The sequence below is a fragment of the Geotrypetes seraphini genome, chromosome 1 (genome assembly GCF_902459505.1).
Source record: "Geotrypetes seraphini chromosome 1, aGeoSer1.1, whole genome shotgun sequence".
Classification (NCBI taxonomy): Eukaryota; Metazoa; Chordata; class Amphibia; order Gymnophiona; family Dermophiidae; genus Geotrypetes; species Geotrypetes seraphini.
The window spans coordinates 51,568,669-51,585,781 of NC_047084.1; the positions used below are offsets into that span (position 1 = coordinate 51,568,669).

A 17,113-nucleotide genomic window follows, 5' to 3' on the forward strand; every position below is an offset into this window, starting at 1 on the left:
TCGAGGGTGCGAAGCCAGGCCAAGCGGCGCATGGCCACCGAGAGGGCCGACACCCTCGAAACCAGCTCAAAGGCGTCGTACACTGCGTGGAATAGGTACAACCGCAATTGAGACAGGTTGGACATAAACTTATCGAATCCTGCTCTTTGGGAGTCCGGTAACGAGTTTCGATATTGAGGAAGGTCCTTCACCATACCACGCAAATAGGAGGAAAAGGTGAAGGCGTAATTTAGAACCCTGGTGGCCATCAGGGAATTTGAATAGAGGCGACGGCCAAACTTGTCCAGGGTCCGCCCCTCCCTGCCTGGTGGAACCGCCGCAGAAACCCGTGAGGGCTGTGATTTTTTAAGAGCAGACTCCACCAGAAGAGACTGGTGTGAGAGCTGCGCCTTATCGAACCCTTTAGGGGGAATCGTCCTATACTTCGATTCCATTTTTGAAGGCACAGACGTGACTGTAAGAGGGTTTGACAAGTTCTTCAGCCAGGTTTGCAGAAGGACACTGTTGAGAGGGAGTCTAGGCACCTCCCTAGGAAGAGTGGGGAGGTCCTGTTCCTCCAAAAATTCTTTGGAATACCGAGAGCCTACCATCAGGTCAATCCCCAGGGCTTGGGCCATGTCCTGAACGAAGGATGAAAATGAGGACGGCCTAGCCTGGGGAGAGGGGGTTCTCGACCGCCCCACCGAGGAGAGGGGGGAGGCCTCATGGGAATAATGAGGATCCCTAACCGATCCCGAATCCCAGGATCCCCTCTCGAGGGCCCTCGAGGGGGAAGGGGAAGTTATCCTCCTCGCAGAACCCTTGGGTGAGGATCCCGGGGTTCGTGGGACACTCTCCCGTTTCCTCGGCGAGGCGGCCCGGGAAGACTTCCCATGAGGTGAGCGGAGGAGCCTCGGGTTGTCGAGGCGCAACTCCGACACTTGCAGCGCCTCGCCCCCGAACGACGAGGAACGGTCGCGCCGAGGCGAGCCTCGGGGCCGCTTAGACTTCCTCGATCGACGCCCCGTCCGAGGTCGCGTCGAGGGCGAGGCGTGTCTGGAAGACCCGGAGGAAGAGGAGGAAAGACGGCGCACTCTGCGCAACTTTTCTTTGGGCCTTACACTCCGCTCAGGGGGTTCTCCCGAGGTCGAGGTCCGGGGCGGGGCCGAGACCGAGGCGAACGGGGCCACCGTACCCGAGGCCGAGGTCGCCGAGGCCGGGGCTTCCGAGGGAGCCCAGGCCGGGGCCTCCGAGACCGAAGGCGCCCCGGCCGAGGTCGAGGCCGCCGGAACCGCAGCACGCTGCAACACTTCCAGGGCTCCCGACAGCTCCGATGAGATCAGAGCTCGGAGGAGATCCTGGAAGGCCGGAATCCCCACGAAGGTGGGGAGTTCCGAGTCCGGGGCACACTCCCTGGAGGGCGACCTCGGTTTCGAGTATTCCCTCGGGGTGTGCGGAGTCGAGGTCCGATGCGGGGCCGGGGTCGACCCACCCGCCTTGGCCTGACTCGAGGATGGCTTCTTTGCTGAAGGGGATGGAACAGAGGACTTACCCGAAGCTTGCTTCACTGACGACGCCTTCGAGGAAGAGGGCCGAGGCGAGGCCGAGGCCCCCGAGGACGCCGAGGCCGAGGTCAAGGCCGGGGCCGAAGCCGAGGCCGACGTCGAGGCCTTAGGCGGCGCGTCGGCGGCGAACCATTCGGCCATTCTTGCCTTACGGCGACGGAGGGCCCTGTTTTGGAAGGTAGCACAGCAATCACACGAGTCTGTCGGATGTTCGGGCCCAAGACAGACAATGCACCACCGGTGAGGGTCAGTGATGGAAAGCAACCTCTCGCACCGGCTGCACTTTTTGAATCCCGTAACAGGACGGGACATCCACGAAGAAAAAGAAGAAGGCCGGGAACGTACCGACGTCCCGCGGCCACGGATTCCGGGAGCCCCCGGAGCCCGATGAAAAACGAAAGACTTTTTTTTTTTTTTTTTTTTGAAGGGAAACGAAAAGAAAAACAGCACCGCGAACTAATTCGAAGGAAAACAAACTAAACGCGGCAGCTAGAAGGCAAAAACACTGGAGCTCAGATCCACAGGGCTTTCTTGCTCCGCGGAAAAATTTGAACTGAGGACCACGAGGTGGGATGCGCCCTCTAGTGGGCGAGAAGGCACGCACATGCGTGGTGCAGTGTGCAAACTTGAAACTTTAATCAAGTTTGCTTGAAAAGCTGTCCGCGCCGGGGCTCCGTAGATGACGTCACCCACATGTGAGAATATCATGCCTGCTTGTCCTGGGATAATAGTCTGTTGGGTCGCTGAGATAACCCCTTCCCTGGACGGGGCTTTGATCAGCCAGTCGTCCAGGTAGGGGAATACCTGAAGGCCTTGGGAGCGTAAGGCAGCTGCGACCACCACGAGGCACTTGGTGAAGACACGGGGTGACGATGCTAGGCCGAAGGGGAGGTGTAGGTCTCCCACCTGAAAACGCAAGAACTTGCGGTGAGCGGGGTGCACTGGAACATGTGTGTACGCCTCCTTCTGATCGAGGGAGCAGAGCCAGTCGCCCTCGTCGATCAGGGGGTAGAGGGTCGGTAGGGAAAGCATCCGAAATTTTTTCCCGTACCAGAAATTTGTTGAGGCGTCTCAAGTCTAGTATTGGGCGAAGGTCTCCCGTTTTTTTCGGTACCAGGAAGTAACGGGAGTAGAAGCCCTTCCCCCGTTGGCCGGGGGGAACCTCCTCTACTGCTCTCAGGTGAAGCAGATCTCGAGCTTCGGAGAGGAGTAGGGGTAGCTGTGTCCGGTTGGGAGGGCAATTCCTTGGGGGGTTGTCTGGAGGAATGGCCCAAAAGTTGAGAGAGTATCCTGATGAGATCACGCCAAGGACCCATGCGTCCGACGTGACTTGTTCCCAGCGAGGGTAAAAGACTTTGAGGCGACCCCCGATGGGAAGGAGGCCTGGGACTATGGCGGAGGGGGCCCGCCCCCTTCCGCGTATCCCGTCAAAAGGACGGGGATGGTTTGGTAGTCGCAGGCGGTTAGGACTTGGGCAGGGCCCAATGGTGGGCTTGCGGACGCCTGGGCGGAGGCCGCAAGAAGACAGGAGTGGATTTTTGTGGGTAGCGGCGCGGAGGGGCCCTGAACGGCCTGGACGCGGGCGGTTTAGGCTTTTGCCGCACGAGGGAGGCAAACGAGCGTTCGTGTTCGGAGAGGCGTTTTGTAGCCTCCTTGATAGTGTCATCGAACAGTTCTTTACCCACGCAGGGGAGGTTAGCCAACCGGTCCTGTAAGTTGGGGTCCATGTCGACCAGGCGCAGCCAAGCTAGGCGGCGCATGGCGATAGCAAAGGCTGCCTCTCTGGAGGAGAGTTCGAATCCATCGTAGGCCGCGTGGAATAGATGGAGGCGTAGGTTGGAGAGGGACTCTGAAAGCAGGTTAAACGCTCCTTGGCGGGAGGCCGGCAAGTCAGTCTCAAAGGCTCTCAGTAGTCCAATGAGGTGTTTGAGGTAGGATGTGAAGGTGAAAGTGTAGCTTTGCACCCTAGAGGCCATCATCGCATTTTGATATAGTCTCCTGCCGAACTTGTCTAGGGTTCGGCCTTCTCGGCCTGGGGGGACCGCCGCTGAGACCCTGGAGGGGTGAGCCTTTTTCAAGGAGGATTCTACTAACAGCGACTGGTGGGAGAGCTGCGGTTGTTCAAATCCCGGGAAGGGTACTGTACGGTACTTGGCCTCCATTTTGGAGGGTACTGCTGTGACCATTTAGGGGGGTCTCCAGGTTCCTGAAGAAGGCCTGTTGGAGTACTGGGTTAGGTGGTAAGCAAAGGGACTCTCTTGGCAGTGATGGCATATCCAGCTCCGCCAGGTACTCCTTAGAGTATCTGGAGTCGGACTGGAGGTCCAAGTCCAAAGCGTGGCCCATGTCCTGGACAAAGCGAGAGAAGGATGGGCGGGATGTTCCCGAGGCCCCGTGCGAGGTCGGTGAACGAGACCTCCGTTGGGTGGAGAAGGATGGGGAGGCTTCCTTCGAGTATCGAGGTTCCTGCTCCGATTCACGCTCCGAGACCGGGGAGGTACTGTGACAGTGTTCCGGAGTCGTGGATCTCCGACGTCTCGAGGAGCCCCTTGGAGACGATGCCGGGGTTCGGGGTACTGATCGATGTCGAGTCGGTGACCTCGACCCGGACTCCCTCGGTGAAAGCCTAAAACCTCGGATCGGAGCCCCGGTCCGAGGGGGAGTTCGGAGGATGCGCGGGTTGGAGAGTGATAGCTCCGCTACCCTCAGCGGTCCCGTACGAGGTGTAGGTGAGCGGCCTCGTAAAGTGGGGGAACCCCGGGCCTTCTTGGAGGTACGGCAGTTCGAAGTTTCTGCCGTTTTAGCACGACGTTTTGCCCCGCGGCGATCTGTGGAGGGAGAGCGCCTCGGCGAGGAGTCCGAGGAGGATGGGATGCGGCGAAGCTTGCGCGCTTTTCCCCGAGGTGGCTTGACGCGCGGCTCAGGCTTGTCTGGCACATGCGGGGTCGAGGCTGGTTGTAGATGGGCCATTGCAGCGGACAGCTCCGATGAGATCATCGCTCGGAGTAGGTCCTGGAAAACGGGCACGGACAGCATCGAGGGCATGTCCACTGCCTCGGTGCGCTCCACCGGGGGCGACCTCGTATCAGAGTATTCCCGTGTGGTGGAGGCACGGCCTGAAGGCTTGGAGGGTTTCGCCGGGGCTGTAAGCATGGGACTTCCGCCATGCGTCGCCGGTGTCCCCGAGGCTGGCTTCTTCGCTGTTACGGAACCTGAAGAGGGGACTTACCCGGAGCCGAGGCTTTCTGTTGTCCCGAGGACTTCGGATTCGAGTCTCGAGGCGATGCCGAGGTATTCGGGGCCGAGGTCAAGGCCGGGGCCGACCTCGAGGCTGAGGTAGAGGGTTGGTCGGCGGCGAAGAGATCCGCCATGCGGGCTTTTCTTCGGCGGAGGGCCCGGTTCTGGAAAGTAGCACACTGGGGGCAGGAGTCGGTTGGATGAGCGGCCCCCAGGCAGAGGATGCACCGGCGATGCGGGTCTGTGATGGAAAGAAGCCGCTCGCACCGGGTGCACTTTTTAAAGCCGGTCAAAGGCCGGGACATAGAATCGAAACTGGCCGCGGCTCGAGTAGCCACGCGGCCACGGGGACCCGGAAGCCTCCGGGTCGGTCAAAACGAAGCAGGAACAAGTTGAAACAAGAAAAAAATTCCCGCACAGCGACTTAATCGTGAAAATAAGAAAAAATCGCGGTGCTAGAAGGCAGTTGGGGCAGAGCCAGAAAAAACACGACTTCTAGGCTCAGCGGAAAATTTTGAACTGGAGACCACGAGGGGATGCGCCCCCTAGTGGAGCAGGAAGGCACGCATGCGTGGAGCAGCAGAGCAAACTTAAATCTTCAATCAAGTTTGCTTGAAAATGCTTCCGCATCGGGGCTCCGTAGATGACGTCACCCACATGTGAGAATATCATGCCTGCTTGTCCTGGGATAATGAGACAACTACAGTACATAAGAACATAAGAACTGCCATCTCCGGATCAGACCCTGGGTCCATCAAGTCCAGTGATCCGCTTCCGCGGAGGCCCAGCCAGGTGTAACTTGGCGAAAACTTAGTCACCCATATCCCTCTATGCACCTTTCGAGGAGATGTGCATCTAACTTGCCCTTAAATCTTAGAACGGTGGGTTCCGCAGCAATCTCCATCGAGAGAGCGTTCCAGATGTCCACCACTAGCTGTGTGAAGCAGAACTTCCTGACATTTGTCCTGGGCTTGTCCCCCCTCAGCTTCAGTCCATGACCTCTTGTCCTAGTCACATTTGACATCGTAAATAACTCTGTCCTGCTCTATCTTGTCAATTCCTTTTATTATTTTAAAAGTCTCAATCAGATCCCCTCGCAGTCTCCTCTTCTCAAGGAAGAACAGTCTCAGTTTTCTAAGTCGTTCTTTGTAGTACAAGTTCTCCATACCTTTTACCAGCTTTGTTGCTTGCCTCTGCTCCCTCTCGAGCAGTTTTATATCCTTCTTTAGGTAGGGAGACCAGTGTTGGACACAGTATTCCAAGTGTGGTCTGACCATTGCTCTATAAAGTGGCATTATGACCCTCTCCGATCTACTCGCGATTCCCTTTTTTATCATGCCCAACATTCTATTTGCTTTCTTTGCCGCTGCCATTGTGCTGACGGTTTCAGGGTCCTATCTATCAGTACCCCCAGGTCTTTTTCTTGTTCACTCTTACCCAGAGTTGCACCAGACATGCTGTACTCGTGCTCCTTGTTCTTTCTGCCCAAATGCATTACCTTGCATTTTTCCACATTAAACTTCATCTGCCATGTCTCTGCCCATCTCTCTAACTGGTATTTTAACATTTACCTACTTTCAAACTGCATTCCAGCTATAATTCTTTTAGAAGATTAACATAATGCCTAATCAGCTGACCAAACAGCACATATATGACTTTCTCTGGGAAAAGGTGACCAAAGTCTCTGATGCAAATTGCTGAGGATGGCTGATTTTTCAAGTCATGGGTCCGTCCATAAGCAGTCTGCAAAAGTAATATGTTTTGTGTGTAAAAAATAAAAAGTAGCTACAGAAGTTCAAAGGACAAAAAAATAAAGGTAAACTATTCCATATTCTGGTTGCAAAATAAGTAAACCATGAGTGAAAAATTTATTTTTAACAACTTTGAGAGATGGAAGCCTCAACTGAAAAGGTATCATGTATTCTAGATGAAAGAAAAGAATGAATGAGAGCTGGATAAGAAGCTCAGATGAGCTACCATGTAAAATGTGAAACATAATACCATGATATTTTAAATGCTATATGAGTTTTCACAGGTAACCAATGAAGTTTATAATAGAATTCAGAAACAGTATTATATTTTTTCTAGTCTAAGGATGGAGCCTGGGCTGTTTTGTTTGCTCTGACAGTTTATGAAAACCTTATTTTTTGTTTCTGGTGACTTTAGCCACCAGAGATGGTCACATATGCTTCTGATTAGGTACCTCGGTAGTCATGACCAGACAGGAGGCAGTGGGGTTAATGGTAACATCTCCAGTCATTAGCCCCACATCCTGGAACTCTTCATACATCTCTCGGTACTTCTGATTGCTTAAAGCTTTGATAGGACTGGTGAATATCACCCGCTGCTTCTCCCTTAACCCCAGTGCGATGGCATACCTAGAAGAGAAAGTCAAAACTACAGATTAGGATGCATACATTGTCCTAAAAGTAAATCACTATTACATATCCTCTTCTTTGTACTCTACTTTATCTCTTAATTTACAAATATTTAAGCTCAACTCTGACAAAAATCCAAATTGGAGCAACATAAGAATCAAGGTCTCTGTTTTCACTATTTCATACCTGCTTCAAAAATTAGCCAGCTACAGCAGCATAACTAGTTGGATGCTACGGGATCAAATGTACAGGTCCAGCTGTTTTCTCTTTCGTTTCCTAACATCCCATGCTGCCACTTTTTCTCTCCTCAGGGCTTCTGTCACAACATCTCCTCCCCAATTCTACCCCCCATTTTACACTCCTTGCTGATGGGAGAAGAAGGGAGCAAAGAAATGCAGCAGCTGATTACTTCCTCCATCTTTCTACCTATTTCGTTTTCAGAAGTCAAAATGGAAGATTAAGTTCTTACCTTCGATAATCTTTTTGGTAATCCCTGAAGGATTCTATACGCAAGATGTTCAATCCATTCCCATGATCCAGGACTTGCAGAAATCGACTTTTATTTATTTTAAACACTTGTAGCCTGCATATCATATCAACCATCCATGCGGATAACAACAATACACACATAATTGAAACAAAACAGAATATAACAGATTAAAATAACAGCATACAATAACAAAATTACAAAGTAACCAAATTTGAAAAGGTAAATTGAAAAAAAAAAATAGGTTTTCAAACTTTTCTGAAATGCCAAAAAATCAGAGGTCAGACGGATAGAATCTGGAACCAATTTCCATAGTAAAGGTCCGTCTACTTGGAACATACATGATCGATTTGGAACTTTGGTGACAGAATGAAGAGTGGGAACAGCCAAAAAAGCTCTGTCTTGTGATCTCAAAGAACGAGAAGGCACATAAGTCTGCTGCAGAGAAGTAATCACATTGGGCAATAGATCCTGGACAGATTTGAATACCAAGGTTAAAAGCTTAAATTGTATTCTCCATACAACCGGCAACCAGTGAAGTTCAGCGAGCACAGGTGTAACAAGGGAATAACGGGGACATCTAGCTATTACCCTGGCACAGGTATTTTGAACCACCTGAAGCGCTCTGAGTGAAGTCTTTGGCAAGCCGCAAAAATGAGTCTTACAATAGTCTAGATGTGGTAAGATATAATTCTGAATAACCAGTCTAAAGTTCGTAGTTGATAGCAAATCCCGTAGTTTAAACACCATCTTTATTTTAAAGAAAACAGTTTTAACTGCTGAGACAATATGGCTGCAAAATTTTAACGAGGTATCAAAAGATTACTCCCAAACTCTTAATTTCCTGCTGTATTAAAATGGTAACCCCAGCATACACAAAATTCACTGAAGCAACTTCGATAACAGTAAAGAAGCGCCTAAATTTCGAGTTCTTGGCTGAAGCCATCAAATCCATCTGCAGTTCGCCCCAGCACTGCACTATAAGGCGGAACGCTCTTTGAGAGAAAGACCATTCTCCCAGATCCAGGACCAGTCGAATGAGGAAGTCTGCTTGCACGTTTTCAACTCCAACTATGTGAGCTGTGGAGAGAGCCAGAAGATGCACCTCTGCCCATTGTAGCAGCATTCGAGCTCCCTGGCCAAAGGAAGCGCTTCTTGTGCCCCCTTGTCAGTTCACATATGCCATCATCATAGTGTTGTCTGGAAATACTCACACTACTTTCCCCTCCAGAGTGCACTGGCAACTGATCGACCAATGCTTCTGAGATAGAGTCCAATACCACTGAATGGAGTGATTCCCACAGTGAGCATCCAACTCGCAAGGCTGGTATCCGTCATGAGAGTGATCCACACCATGATCTGAAGAGGCTTACCTCGCCTGAAGGCCTCCCCTTGAATCCACCAGTGCAGACTGCTGTAAGCTGACTCCGTCCAGGGGAACAGCATCTAAAGGGGATGATGATGCGGGGACCACCGACAGAGGAGAGACTCCTGCAGAAGAAGTCACATGTGCGCTCTGGTTCAGGGCACTACCTCCAGGGATGCTGCCATGAATCCTAACACCTGCAAATAATGCCAGGCCATGGGAACTTGGAGAAGCAAGAGATCCATGATCTGTTTTTGAAGCTTCTGTCTGCATGGCTCAGGAAGAACATCACATCCCTGCAGCATGTCAAACTGAACACCCAAATATTCCAAAGTCTGCGATGGAAGATTCCAAAGTCAACAATGGAAGATTAGGTTTATACTTTCGATAATATTTCTTCTGTTGGTCCCTGGAGGATTCCATACGCTAGGTGTTCAATCCCAACCCACAATCCAGGAGTTGCAGAAATCCACAACTTTTCTGAGCACATTCTCCACCCCCTTAAACTGAGAGCCAGTAAACATATCCAGTTAAGTCCCAAAGCCGAGCAACATACCTGAACAAATCCATGACAAGGGGGTTCGGGGGAAAATCCCTATCAATATAAGTAATTCATGAACTGGTTTGCTCTGCAAAATATTAACAAGTGATAAACAGGCACAAAGGCAACTCAGAAAACCATTGAGGAACAATGTAAAACTAACCAGCTGTGTGTAATGAGCATTCCAAGAAAGGCCTTCAATAGCATGCATACTCACAGAAACTCCCCACAGGATCTGGCAATTGGCTGGAAAATCTTCAAGCCTGTAAGGAGAGTAACCGAGGCAGAAAGGAGAAGGCTACTCCAAACAACTGGGTATATTCAGAGAAGGTGGGTCATATGGAATCCTCCAGGGACTAACCGAAAGAAGATCATCGAAGGCATAAACCTAGTCTTCCATTCTGTTACATCCCTTCCAGATTCCATACACTAGGTGATGTACCAAAGCAATGGTAGCTAGGGAGGGACAGAAGAGCCTGTCCTCAAAACCAAGGTCCCGAAAAATCCATCAGACCACGCCACCACATCCACTCAGTAAAACCAGTTAAAAGTATGAAGAAAGGACCAAGTCTTGCAAATTTCATCAGGATGAATCGTGTGAGAGTCCATCTACGACGCATCCACACTTCTTGTCGAATGTGCTTTATGTGAGAACGGCGGCTGCTTGCCACGGGAGATGTAAGTCACAGAAATGGCCATTCAAATCAATCGAGCGAAGAAGGACTTGGATGCTGGCCTACCACAGCGAGGTGCAGCAGTTATTACAAAAAAGGTGATCAGGAGCCAGAACTTGTTAGTCCTCTTCAAATAATGGAGCAAGACCTTCCGGACATCCAATTTGCGTAAGATTTGATTTTTCCACTCCGAACCTGTTGGATGAAATGCAAGCAACCTAACCTCCTGACATAGAAAGCCGAGACCACTTTCAGCAAGAAGGAAGACACAGTATGGAGGAAAACACCTGTGTCTGAAATATAGAGAAAGAGTTCCCTGAAAGAAAGAGCCTGAAGCTTTGAAATACGCCGTACTGAGATAACGGCGACCAGAAAGACCGTTAGGTCCTAAAGAAAAGCATCCTTCAGTGGTTCAAAAGGGGCCTCTCCAAGGCCCTGCAAAACAATGTTAAGATTCTACAAAGGGAAAGGAAGACGCAGATGAAACGCCCCCCTCATAAACCTGGTCATATCTGGATGAGCAGTAAGCGAACTAGTGTCTTTGCGTGCTCAAAAACATGAAATGCTTACAATCTGAATTTTCAGTGAGGCCACTGCCAGACCTTTGTCTAAACCCTCCTGAAGGAAAGCCAGGACTACTGAAATGGGAGCCTTTTCAGGCTCCACCTGATCCCTAGCACACCACTGTTGGAAAGCCTTGCAAGGCTGTGTCATAAGAAGCCTTTAACTATTGTAGTTCTTCCCTTCGTACCTGTTTGTCCAGTAGTGTACCTTATCTTTTGTTAAGTTATGTTAATTGTATTACCTGTTTTACTCTATTTTTTATTGTACAACCACCTTGAAACAAATAAGGTGGTGTATCAAATCAATAATAAACTTGATAGAGGTTTCCTGCTAGTGGAAAGTCGCCACAACTAACATCACTTTGACGAAAGTGCGGGTGCCATCTAGAGGCAAAAGGGTAGAGTTGCGAATTGGAACATGGAATTGTAGAACAAGGAAATGTAGAACATGGAAATGCAGAAACCTGTGATGCTCTGGGCAGATTATAATATGGAGGAAAACCTCTATGAGATCGAAGGACAATAGAAACTCTCCTGGAGAGACAGCAGCTATCCCCATGTACTCAGCTGCCATTTGGAAAAAAGGAATTTGCAAGAAGTGAGTGACCAACTTTAGATTAGAGGTCTGCACGGGAACGGGGATCGCGGGAATCCCACGGGTCCTGCGGGGTTCCCGCGGGGATCCCCCCTAACCCACGGGACTCCCATGAGGACCCCCCTCTGGCCCACGGGGACTCCCCTCTAGCCAACGGGACTCCCACGGGGATGGAAGGCTTTGGAAGCAGGGTTCGTCCATATAATATAATGGACACGTCAGCCTTAGTAAAAGAGGGGGTTTATAAGTGAATTACCTGAACATAAAACAAAAAAAGGGTTCCACCAAAGAGGTTCCACAAGGAAAACAGCAGCGCAAACACAAAAGAAACTGTGGAATTGATGATCCTGTCAGAAGTAATTGCTGCTTTTTATGTGGATGGGCGGGGATGGAGGTAGTTCCTTGCGGGGATGGGTGGGGACGGAGAGGATCCTGGCGGGGATGGGTGGGGATGGAGAGGATTCTGGCGGGGACGGGCGAGGATGGGTGGGATTTCTGTCCCCGTGCAACTCTCTACTTTAGATCCAGGATGGGTCTCCAATCTTCCTAACCTTTTTGGAATCATGGAAGTATAAGGAGTATCCGCCTAAGTCCCAATTTGTGCTTTGGAACAGGTTCCTGCATCCCAATGTCTAAGAGGCATTGCAGAGAATCGTGGACCCTGGACTCTGTTCTGGTCGATTTGCCGACGTCCAGAAACCAAGCTGGAGGTGGGAAAGGGAGGATTATTTAGAGTCTGATTAAAAGTCTAATTCACTCTTGACAAAACTGAGAAGTCAGCCTTCGAGATAAGGAAGCCAAGCTCGACCCCTGGTGTAATCGGGCTTTTTTTTACAATTATTTTAAGGTGCAACCACTGCACAGGAACCTGAGGACACCTGGAATTTGAACTCTTGTAACATGGGCATAGCCCTGGGAATGTCTCTGGGAGGAAAATCAACACCTGTGGTAGGAATGAAGAGTAATATGACCCCCCTCCTGATGTCCAGTGAAACTCCTACACAGGTGTGGCCAAGCGCCGCCCCTAAGTCACTCCCAGTGAACAAGTCCAGACCTATACCAACAAGAAGCTGACCCTTGAAAAGACGTCCACTGAAGGTGATCTGTGAGGCAGCATCCTCAGTCCGAAGACAGATCCAAAGGGTCCGGCATGCAGACACTGCACTACCAGAGAATGTACTAAGAACACAAAAGAGATCATAAAGGGCGTCCTGCACCTAGTCCACACCAATCCTCACCATTGGAGGACAGGCATGCACCTCCACAGAGGACACATTGCACAGACCAGAATAACAGGGATGCACCATAAAGGAAGTGACCACTGTTGCTTAGCTACCTTATCTTAGGAAACTGCATTGGCTTCCTGTTGAAGAACATAAGAATAGCCTTACTGGGTCAAGCCCAGTAGCTCGTTCTCACGGTGGCCAATCCAGATTACAAGTATCTGTCCAAAACCCAACGTGTAGCAATATTCCTTGCTATCAATACAGGGCAAGAATACTTTTCAAATTTGCTTGTATTAGTTAATGCACCATGTTATATGTTAAAACATTTCAGATTTTCAGGCAATGACTGCCGTACACGTGGTTGCTCTTTTTTCTCTTTTCCATCCTTAAAAGGATGTTTGTATACAAGATTTCATAACTCTTTATCTTTTCAAACGCTAAGTGATCTGATTGTGGCATCTAATTCCTACGAAATTTTAGGAAAACTGTTAAAACTTATCTTTTTGATAAATTTGTCTGATGTTATTATGAATTTTAATGCTACTGTTGCATTAGCGCTGTTTTTGTTCATCTTAGAGAAAAAATGTTAAAACCTCTTTTGACAAATTTGCCGGTTGTTATTATGAAGTGATAAGAGACAAGAAGACTTCTTTTAAGGAATGGAAAAGGTCAAAAACGGACAAAAATTGGAAAAAGAACAAACAACATCAAAGCAGATGCCATAAGGCGGTAAGAGGAGCCAAAAGAGACTAAGAGGAAAAAATAGCCAAGGAGACAAAAAACTTCAAGCCGTTCTTTCGATATATTAAGGGGAAGGAAGTGGTGGGGCCATTGGATGACCATGGAATAAAGGGAGTGCTAAAGGAGGACAAAGCCATCGCTGACAAACTGAACACATTTTTTACATCTATATTTACCGAAGAAGATATACACAACATACCGGAAGCTGACAGGCTATATGCAGGAAGCGAAGATATACCACAGAGTTGAAAGATCAGTCTAGAAGAGGTATGCAGGCAGATTGATAGGCTTAAAAATGATAAATTCCCGGGACCGAATGGCAAACATCTGAGGGTAATCAAGGAACTGAAAGGGGCTATAGCTGCACTGCTTCAACTAATAGCCAATCTGTCGATCAAATCAGGAAGGATTCCGGAAGCCTGGAAAGTGGCGAATGTTACATCGATCATCAAGAAAGGTTCTAGGGGAGATCCGGGAAACTACAAACCGGTGAAACTGACCTCGGTACCTGGAAAGCTGGGAGAGGTGCTGATAAAGGACCGCATCATTGATCACTTTGATGGACACAATCCGATGAGGACTAGCCAGCACGGCTTCAGCAAAGGAAGATCTTGCTTAACGAACTTGCTGCACTTCTTCGAGGGAGTAAACAGGCAGATAGACAAGGGTGACCCGTAGACATTGTGTATCTGGATTTTCAGAAGGCGTTTGACAAGGTTCCGCATGAACAACTACTTCGGAAAACTGCGAGCCATGGAATCGAGGGTGAAATACTCACGTGGATTAAAAACTGGCTGGCGTACAGGAAAAAGAGAGTGGGGGGTAAATGGACAATACTTGGATTGGAAAAGTGTCACGAGTGGAGTGCCGCAGGGTTCAGTGCTTGGATCCGTGCTCATCAACATATTTATAAACGACCTGGAAATTGGTACGACGAGCGAGGTGATTAAATTTGCAAACGTTACGAAGTTATTCAGAGTAGTGAAGACACAGAAGGACAGTGAAGACCTGCAACGTGAGATAAACACGCTCGAGAAATGGGCCGCGACATGGCAAATGAGGTTTAACGTGGATAAGTGTAAGGTGATGCATGTCGGTAACAAAAATCTTATACACAAATACAGGATGTCCGGTGCAGTACTCGGAGAGTCCCCCAGGAAAGAGACTTGGGAGTACTGGTTGACAAGTCAATAAAGCCGTCCGCGCCGCCGCTGCACATTGCGAAAAGGGCGAACAGAATGATAAAGAAGGGGATAACGAACAGATCGGAGAAGGTTATCATGCCGCTGTACTGGGCCATGGTACGCCCCCACCTGGAATATTGCGTCCAGCACTGGTCACCGTACATGAAGGACATAGTACTACTCAAAAGGGAAGAGAAGAGCGACTAAAATGGTTAAGGGGCTGGAGGAGAGATTAGAGAAACTGGGCCTCTTCTCCCTTGAAAAGAGGAGACAGAGGGGACATGATCGAAACATTCAAGATAATGAAGGGAATAGACTTAGTAGATAAAGACAGGTTATTCAACCTCTCCAAGGTAGAGAGAACGAGAGGACACTCTCTAAAGTTGAAAAGGGATAGATTCCGTACAAACGTAAGGAAGGTCTTCTTCACCCAGAGAGTGGTAGAAACCTGGAAAGCTCTTCCAGAGGCTGTTATAAGGGAAAACACCCTCCATGGATTCAAGACAAAGTTAGAAAAGTTCCTGCTGAACCGGAACATATGCAAGTAAAGCTAAACTCAGAGCACTGGTCTTTGACCTAAGGGCCGCCGTGGGAGCGGACTGCTGGGCACGATGGACCACTGGTCTGACCCAGCAGCGGCAATTCTTATGTTCTTATTGCTGTACTATCGCTGTTTTGTTTTTTGTTCAGGTTTCATTATTGTTAACCGCATAGAACTGAGAGGTACTGCGGTATAAAAATAAAATTTATTATTTATTATTATTAAGATGCCACTAGAAAATATATATTTTTTTAAAATTACATTTGAACACATTTCAACAAGACATAAGAATGTAAGAATTGCCGCTGCTAGGTCAGACCAATGCCCTGCAGTCCACTCCCTCGGCGGCCCCTAGGTCAGAGACCAGTGCCCTAACTGAGACCAGCCCTATCTGTGTACGTTCTGTTTCAGCAGGAACTTGTCTAACTGTCTTGAATCCCTGGAGGGTGTTTTCCCCTATAACAGCCTGTGGAAGAGCGTTCCAGTTTTCCACCACTCTCTGGGTGAAGAAGAACCTCCTTACGTTTGTACGGAATCTATCCCCTTTTAACTTTAGAGAGTGCCCTCTCGTTCTCCCTACCTTGGAGAGGGTGAACAACCTGCCTTTTATTTTTGGATAAGCAAATAAGTAGAAGTTTCTAGTTTCTCTTGATGTTCTATGCAACAGAAAATGAGGAAAAAGGCAAGCTGGAGACAATCCCGATATCAGCTTAAAGCAGATACAGGAAAATTTGAATAATACTCTTGCCTCCAAAGGCAACCAATGAAGAAAACGATAATGTGGACTAATATGGTCATTCTTTTTTAAACCAAAAATCAATCGAACAGCTGTATTCTGAATTATCCTTAATTTTCTAAGAATTTTTTTGGGTGCTCCTAAATAGATGATGTTACAATAGTCTAAAATGTAAAACTAATGCCTGCAGAAATAGTCTGAACGATAAAGGGTCAAAATATTTTTTTATGGTTCTTAATTTCCACAATGTAAAAAAGCATTTTTGTACCACTAAGTTTGTGTGCTCTGCTAGTGTTAAATGTCGGTCTAGTGTGACTCCCAGAATTTTGATAGATTTAATAATCGGGTAGTCATGACCATTAAGATGAAGCAATGAGTTTGTTATTTTGTCGTTGGGACTAGCCAAGAAAAGTTTGGTCTTTTCCGTATTTAGTTTCAGTTTGAAATTAATTGCCCACTGTTCTATCTGAGTCATAATAGAAGAAATGTGGTTTAAAATTTCAGTAACAAAATTATTTAGAGGGATTAAAATAGAAATGTCATCTATGTATATATAAAATTTTACATTGAAACTCTGTAATAAATGTCCTAAAGGGGAAATGTAGATGTTGAATAAGGTAGGCGATAGCGGAGAACCTTGGGGCACACCTGATGGTTTGCTCCATGAATGAGAATAGTTACCGTCACAAATCACTTGATAAGATCTTTTCTTCAAAAAACCTTGAAACCAGTTCCAGACCCTTCCTGAAAGTCCTATTGTGTCTAAAACAACTCAACAATATTTCATGATCTACTAGCTCAAAGGCACTACTAAAATCTCGCTAAAGAATTAAGGCACTAGCGCCTTTGCTAAATAGACCATGAAGATAATCAAGCATTGAAGTTAAGACGGTCTCCGTACTATATCCTCTTCTAAATCCCGACTGATGGTCATTAAGGATATTAAATTTATCCAAATAAACTAAACTAAACTAAACCTTAAGTTTATATACCGTATCCTCTCCACGGAAGTGGAGCTCGGCACGGTTTACAAGAACTTAAAATATAAGAAGAGAAAGGAAAAGGTTTACATGAGCAAATAACTTACTAATTCTAAATTAACTAACCTTCCAGTAATTTGGTAAACAAAGGAATGCTTGCTATGGGTCTATTAATTGGATTGCGTGGCAATTGATAACTTCTGATCTTTAACAATAGGGGAAACCAAAATTTGATTCAATTCATCAGGAAACAGTCCCTTAATCAAAGAAAAAATAGCCCATTTAAATAAGTCCGCTTTAAAAGTAGATGAAGCATTTTT

At 48.0% G+C, this 17,113-nt stretch overlaps 1 protein-coding gene across 1 annotated transcript in view; it reads right to left on the reverse strand.

Annotated features, from left to right (window-relative positions):
* The window catches only part of MTREX (Mtr4 exosome RNA helicase), a 311,801-nt gene that overhangs the window by 251,250 nt on the left and 43,438 nt on the right, over window positions 1-17,113 (reverse strand). The window contains exon 6 of the mRNA XM_033931296.1: window positions 6,985-7,159. Within this exon, the coding sequence (XP_033787187.1) occupies window positions 6,985-7,159 (175 nt within the window). The remainder of the gene's footprint in view (window positions 1-6,984; window positions 7,160-17,113) is intronic.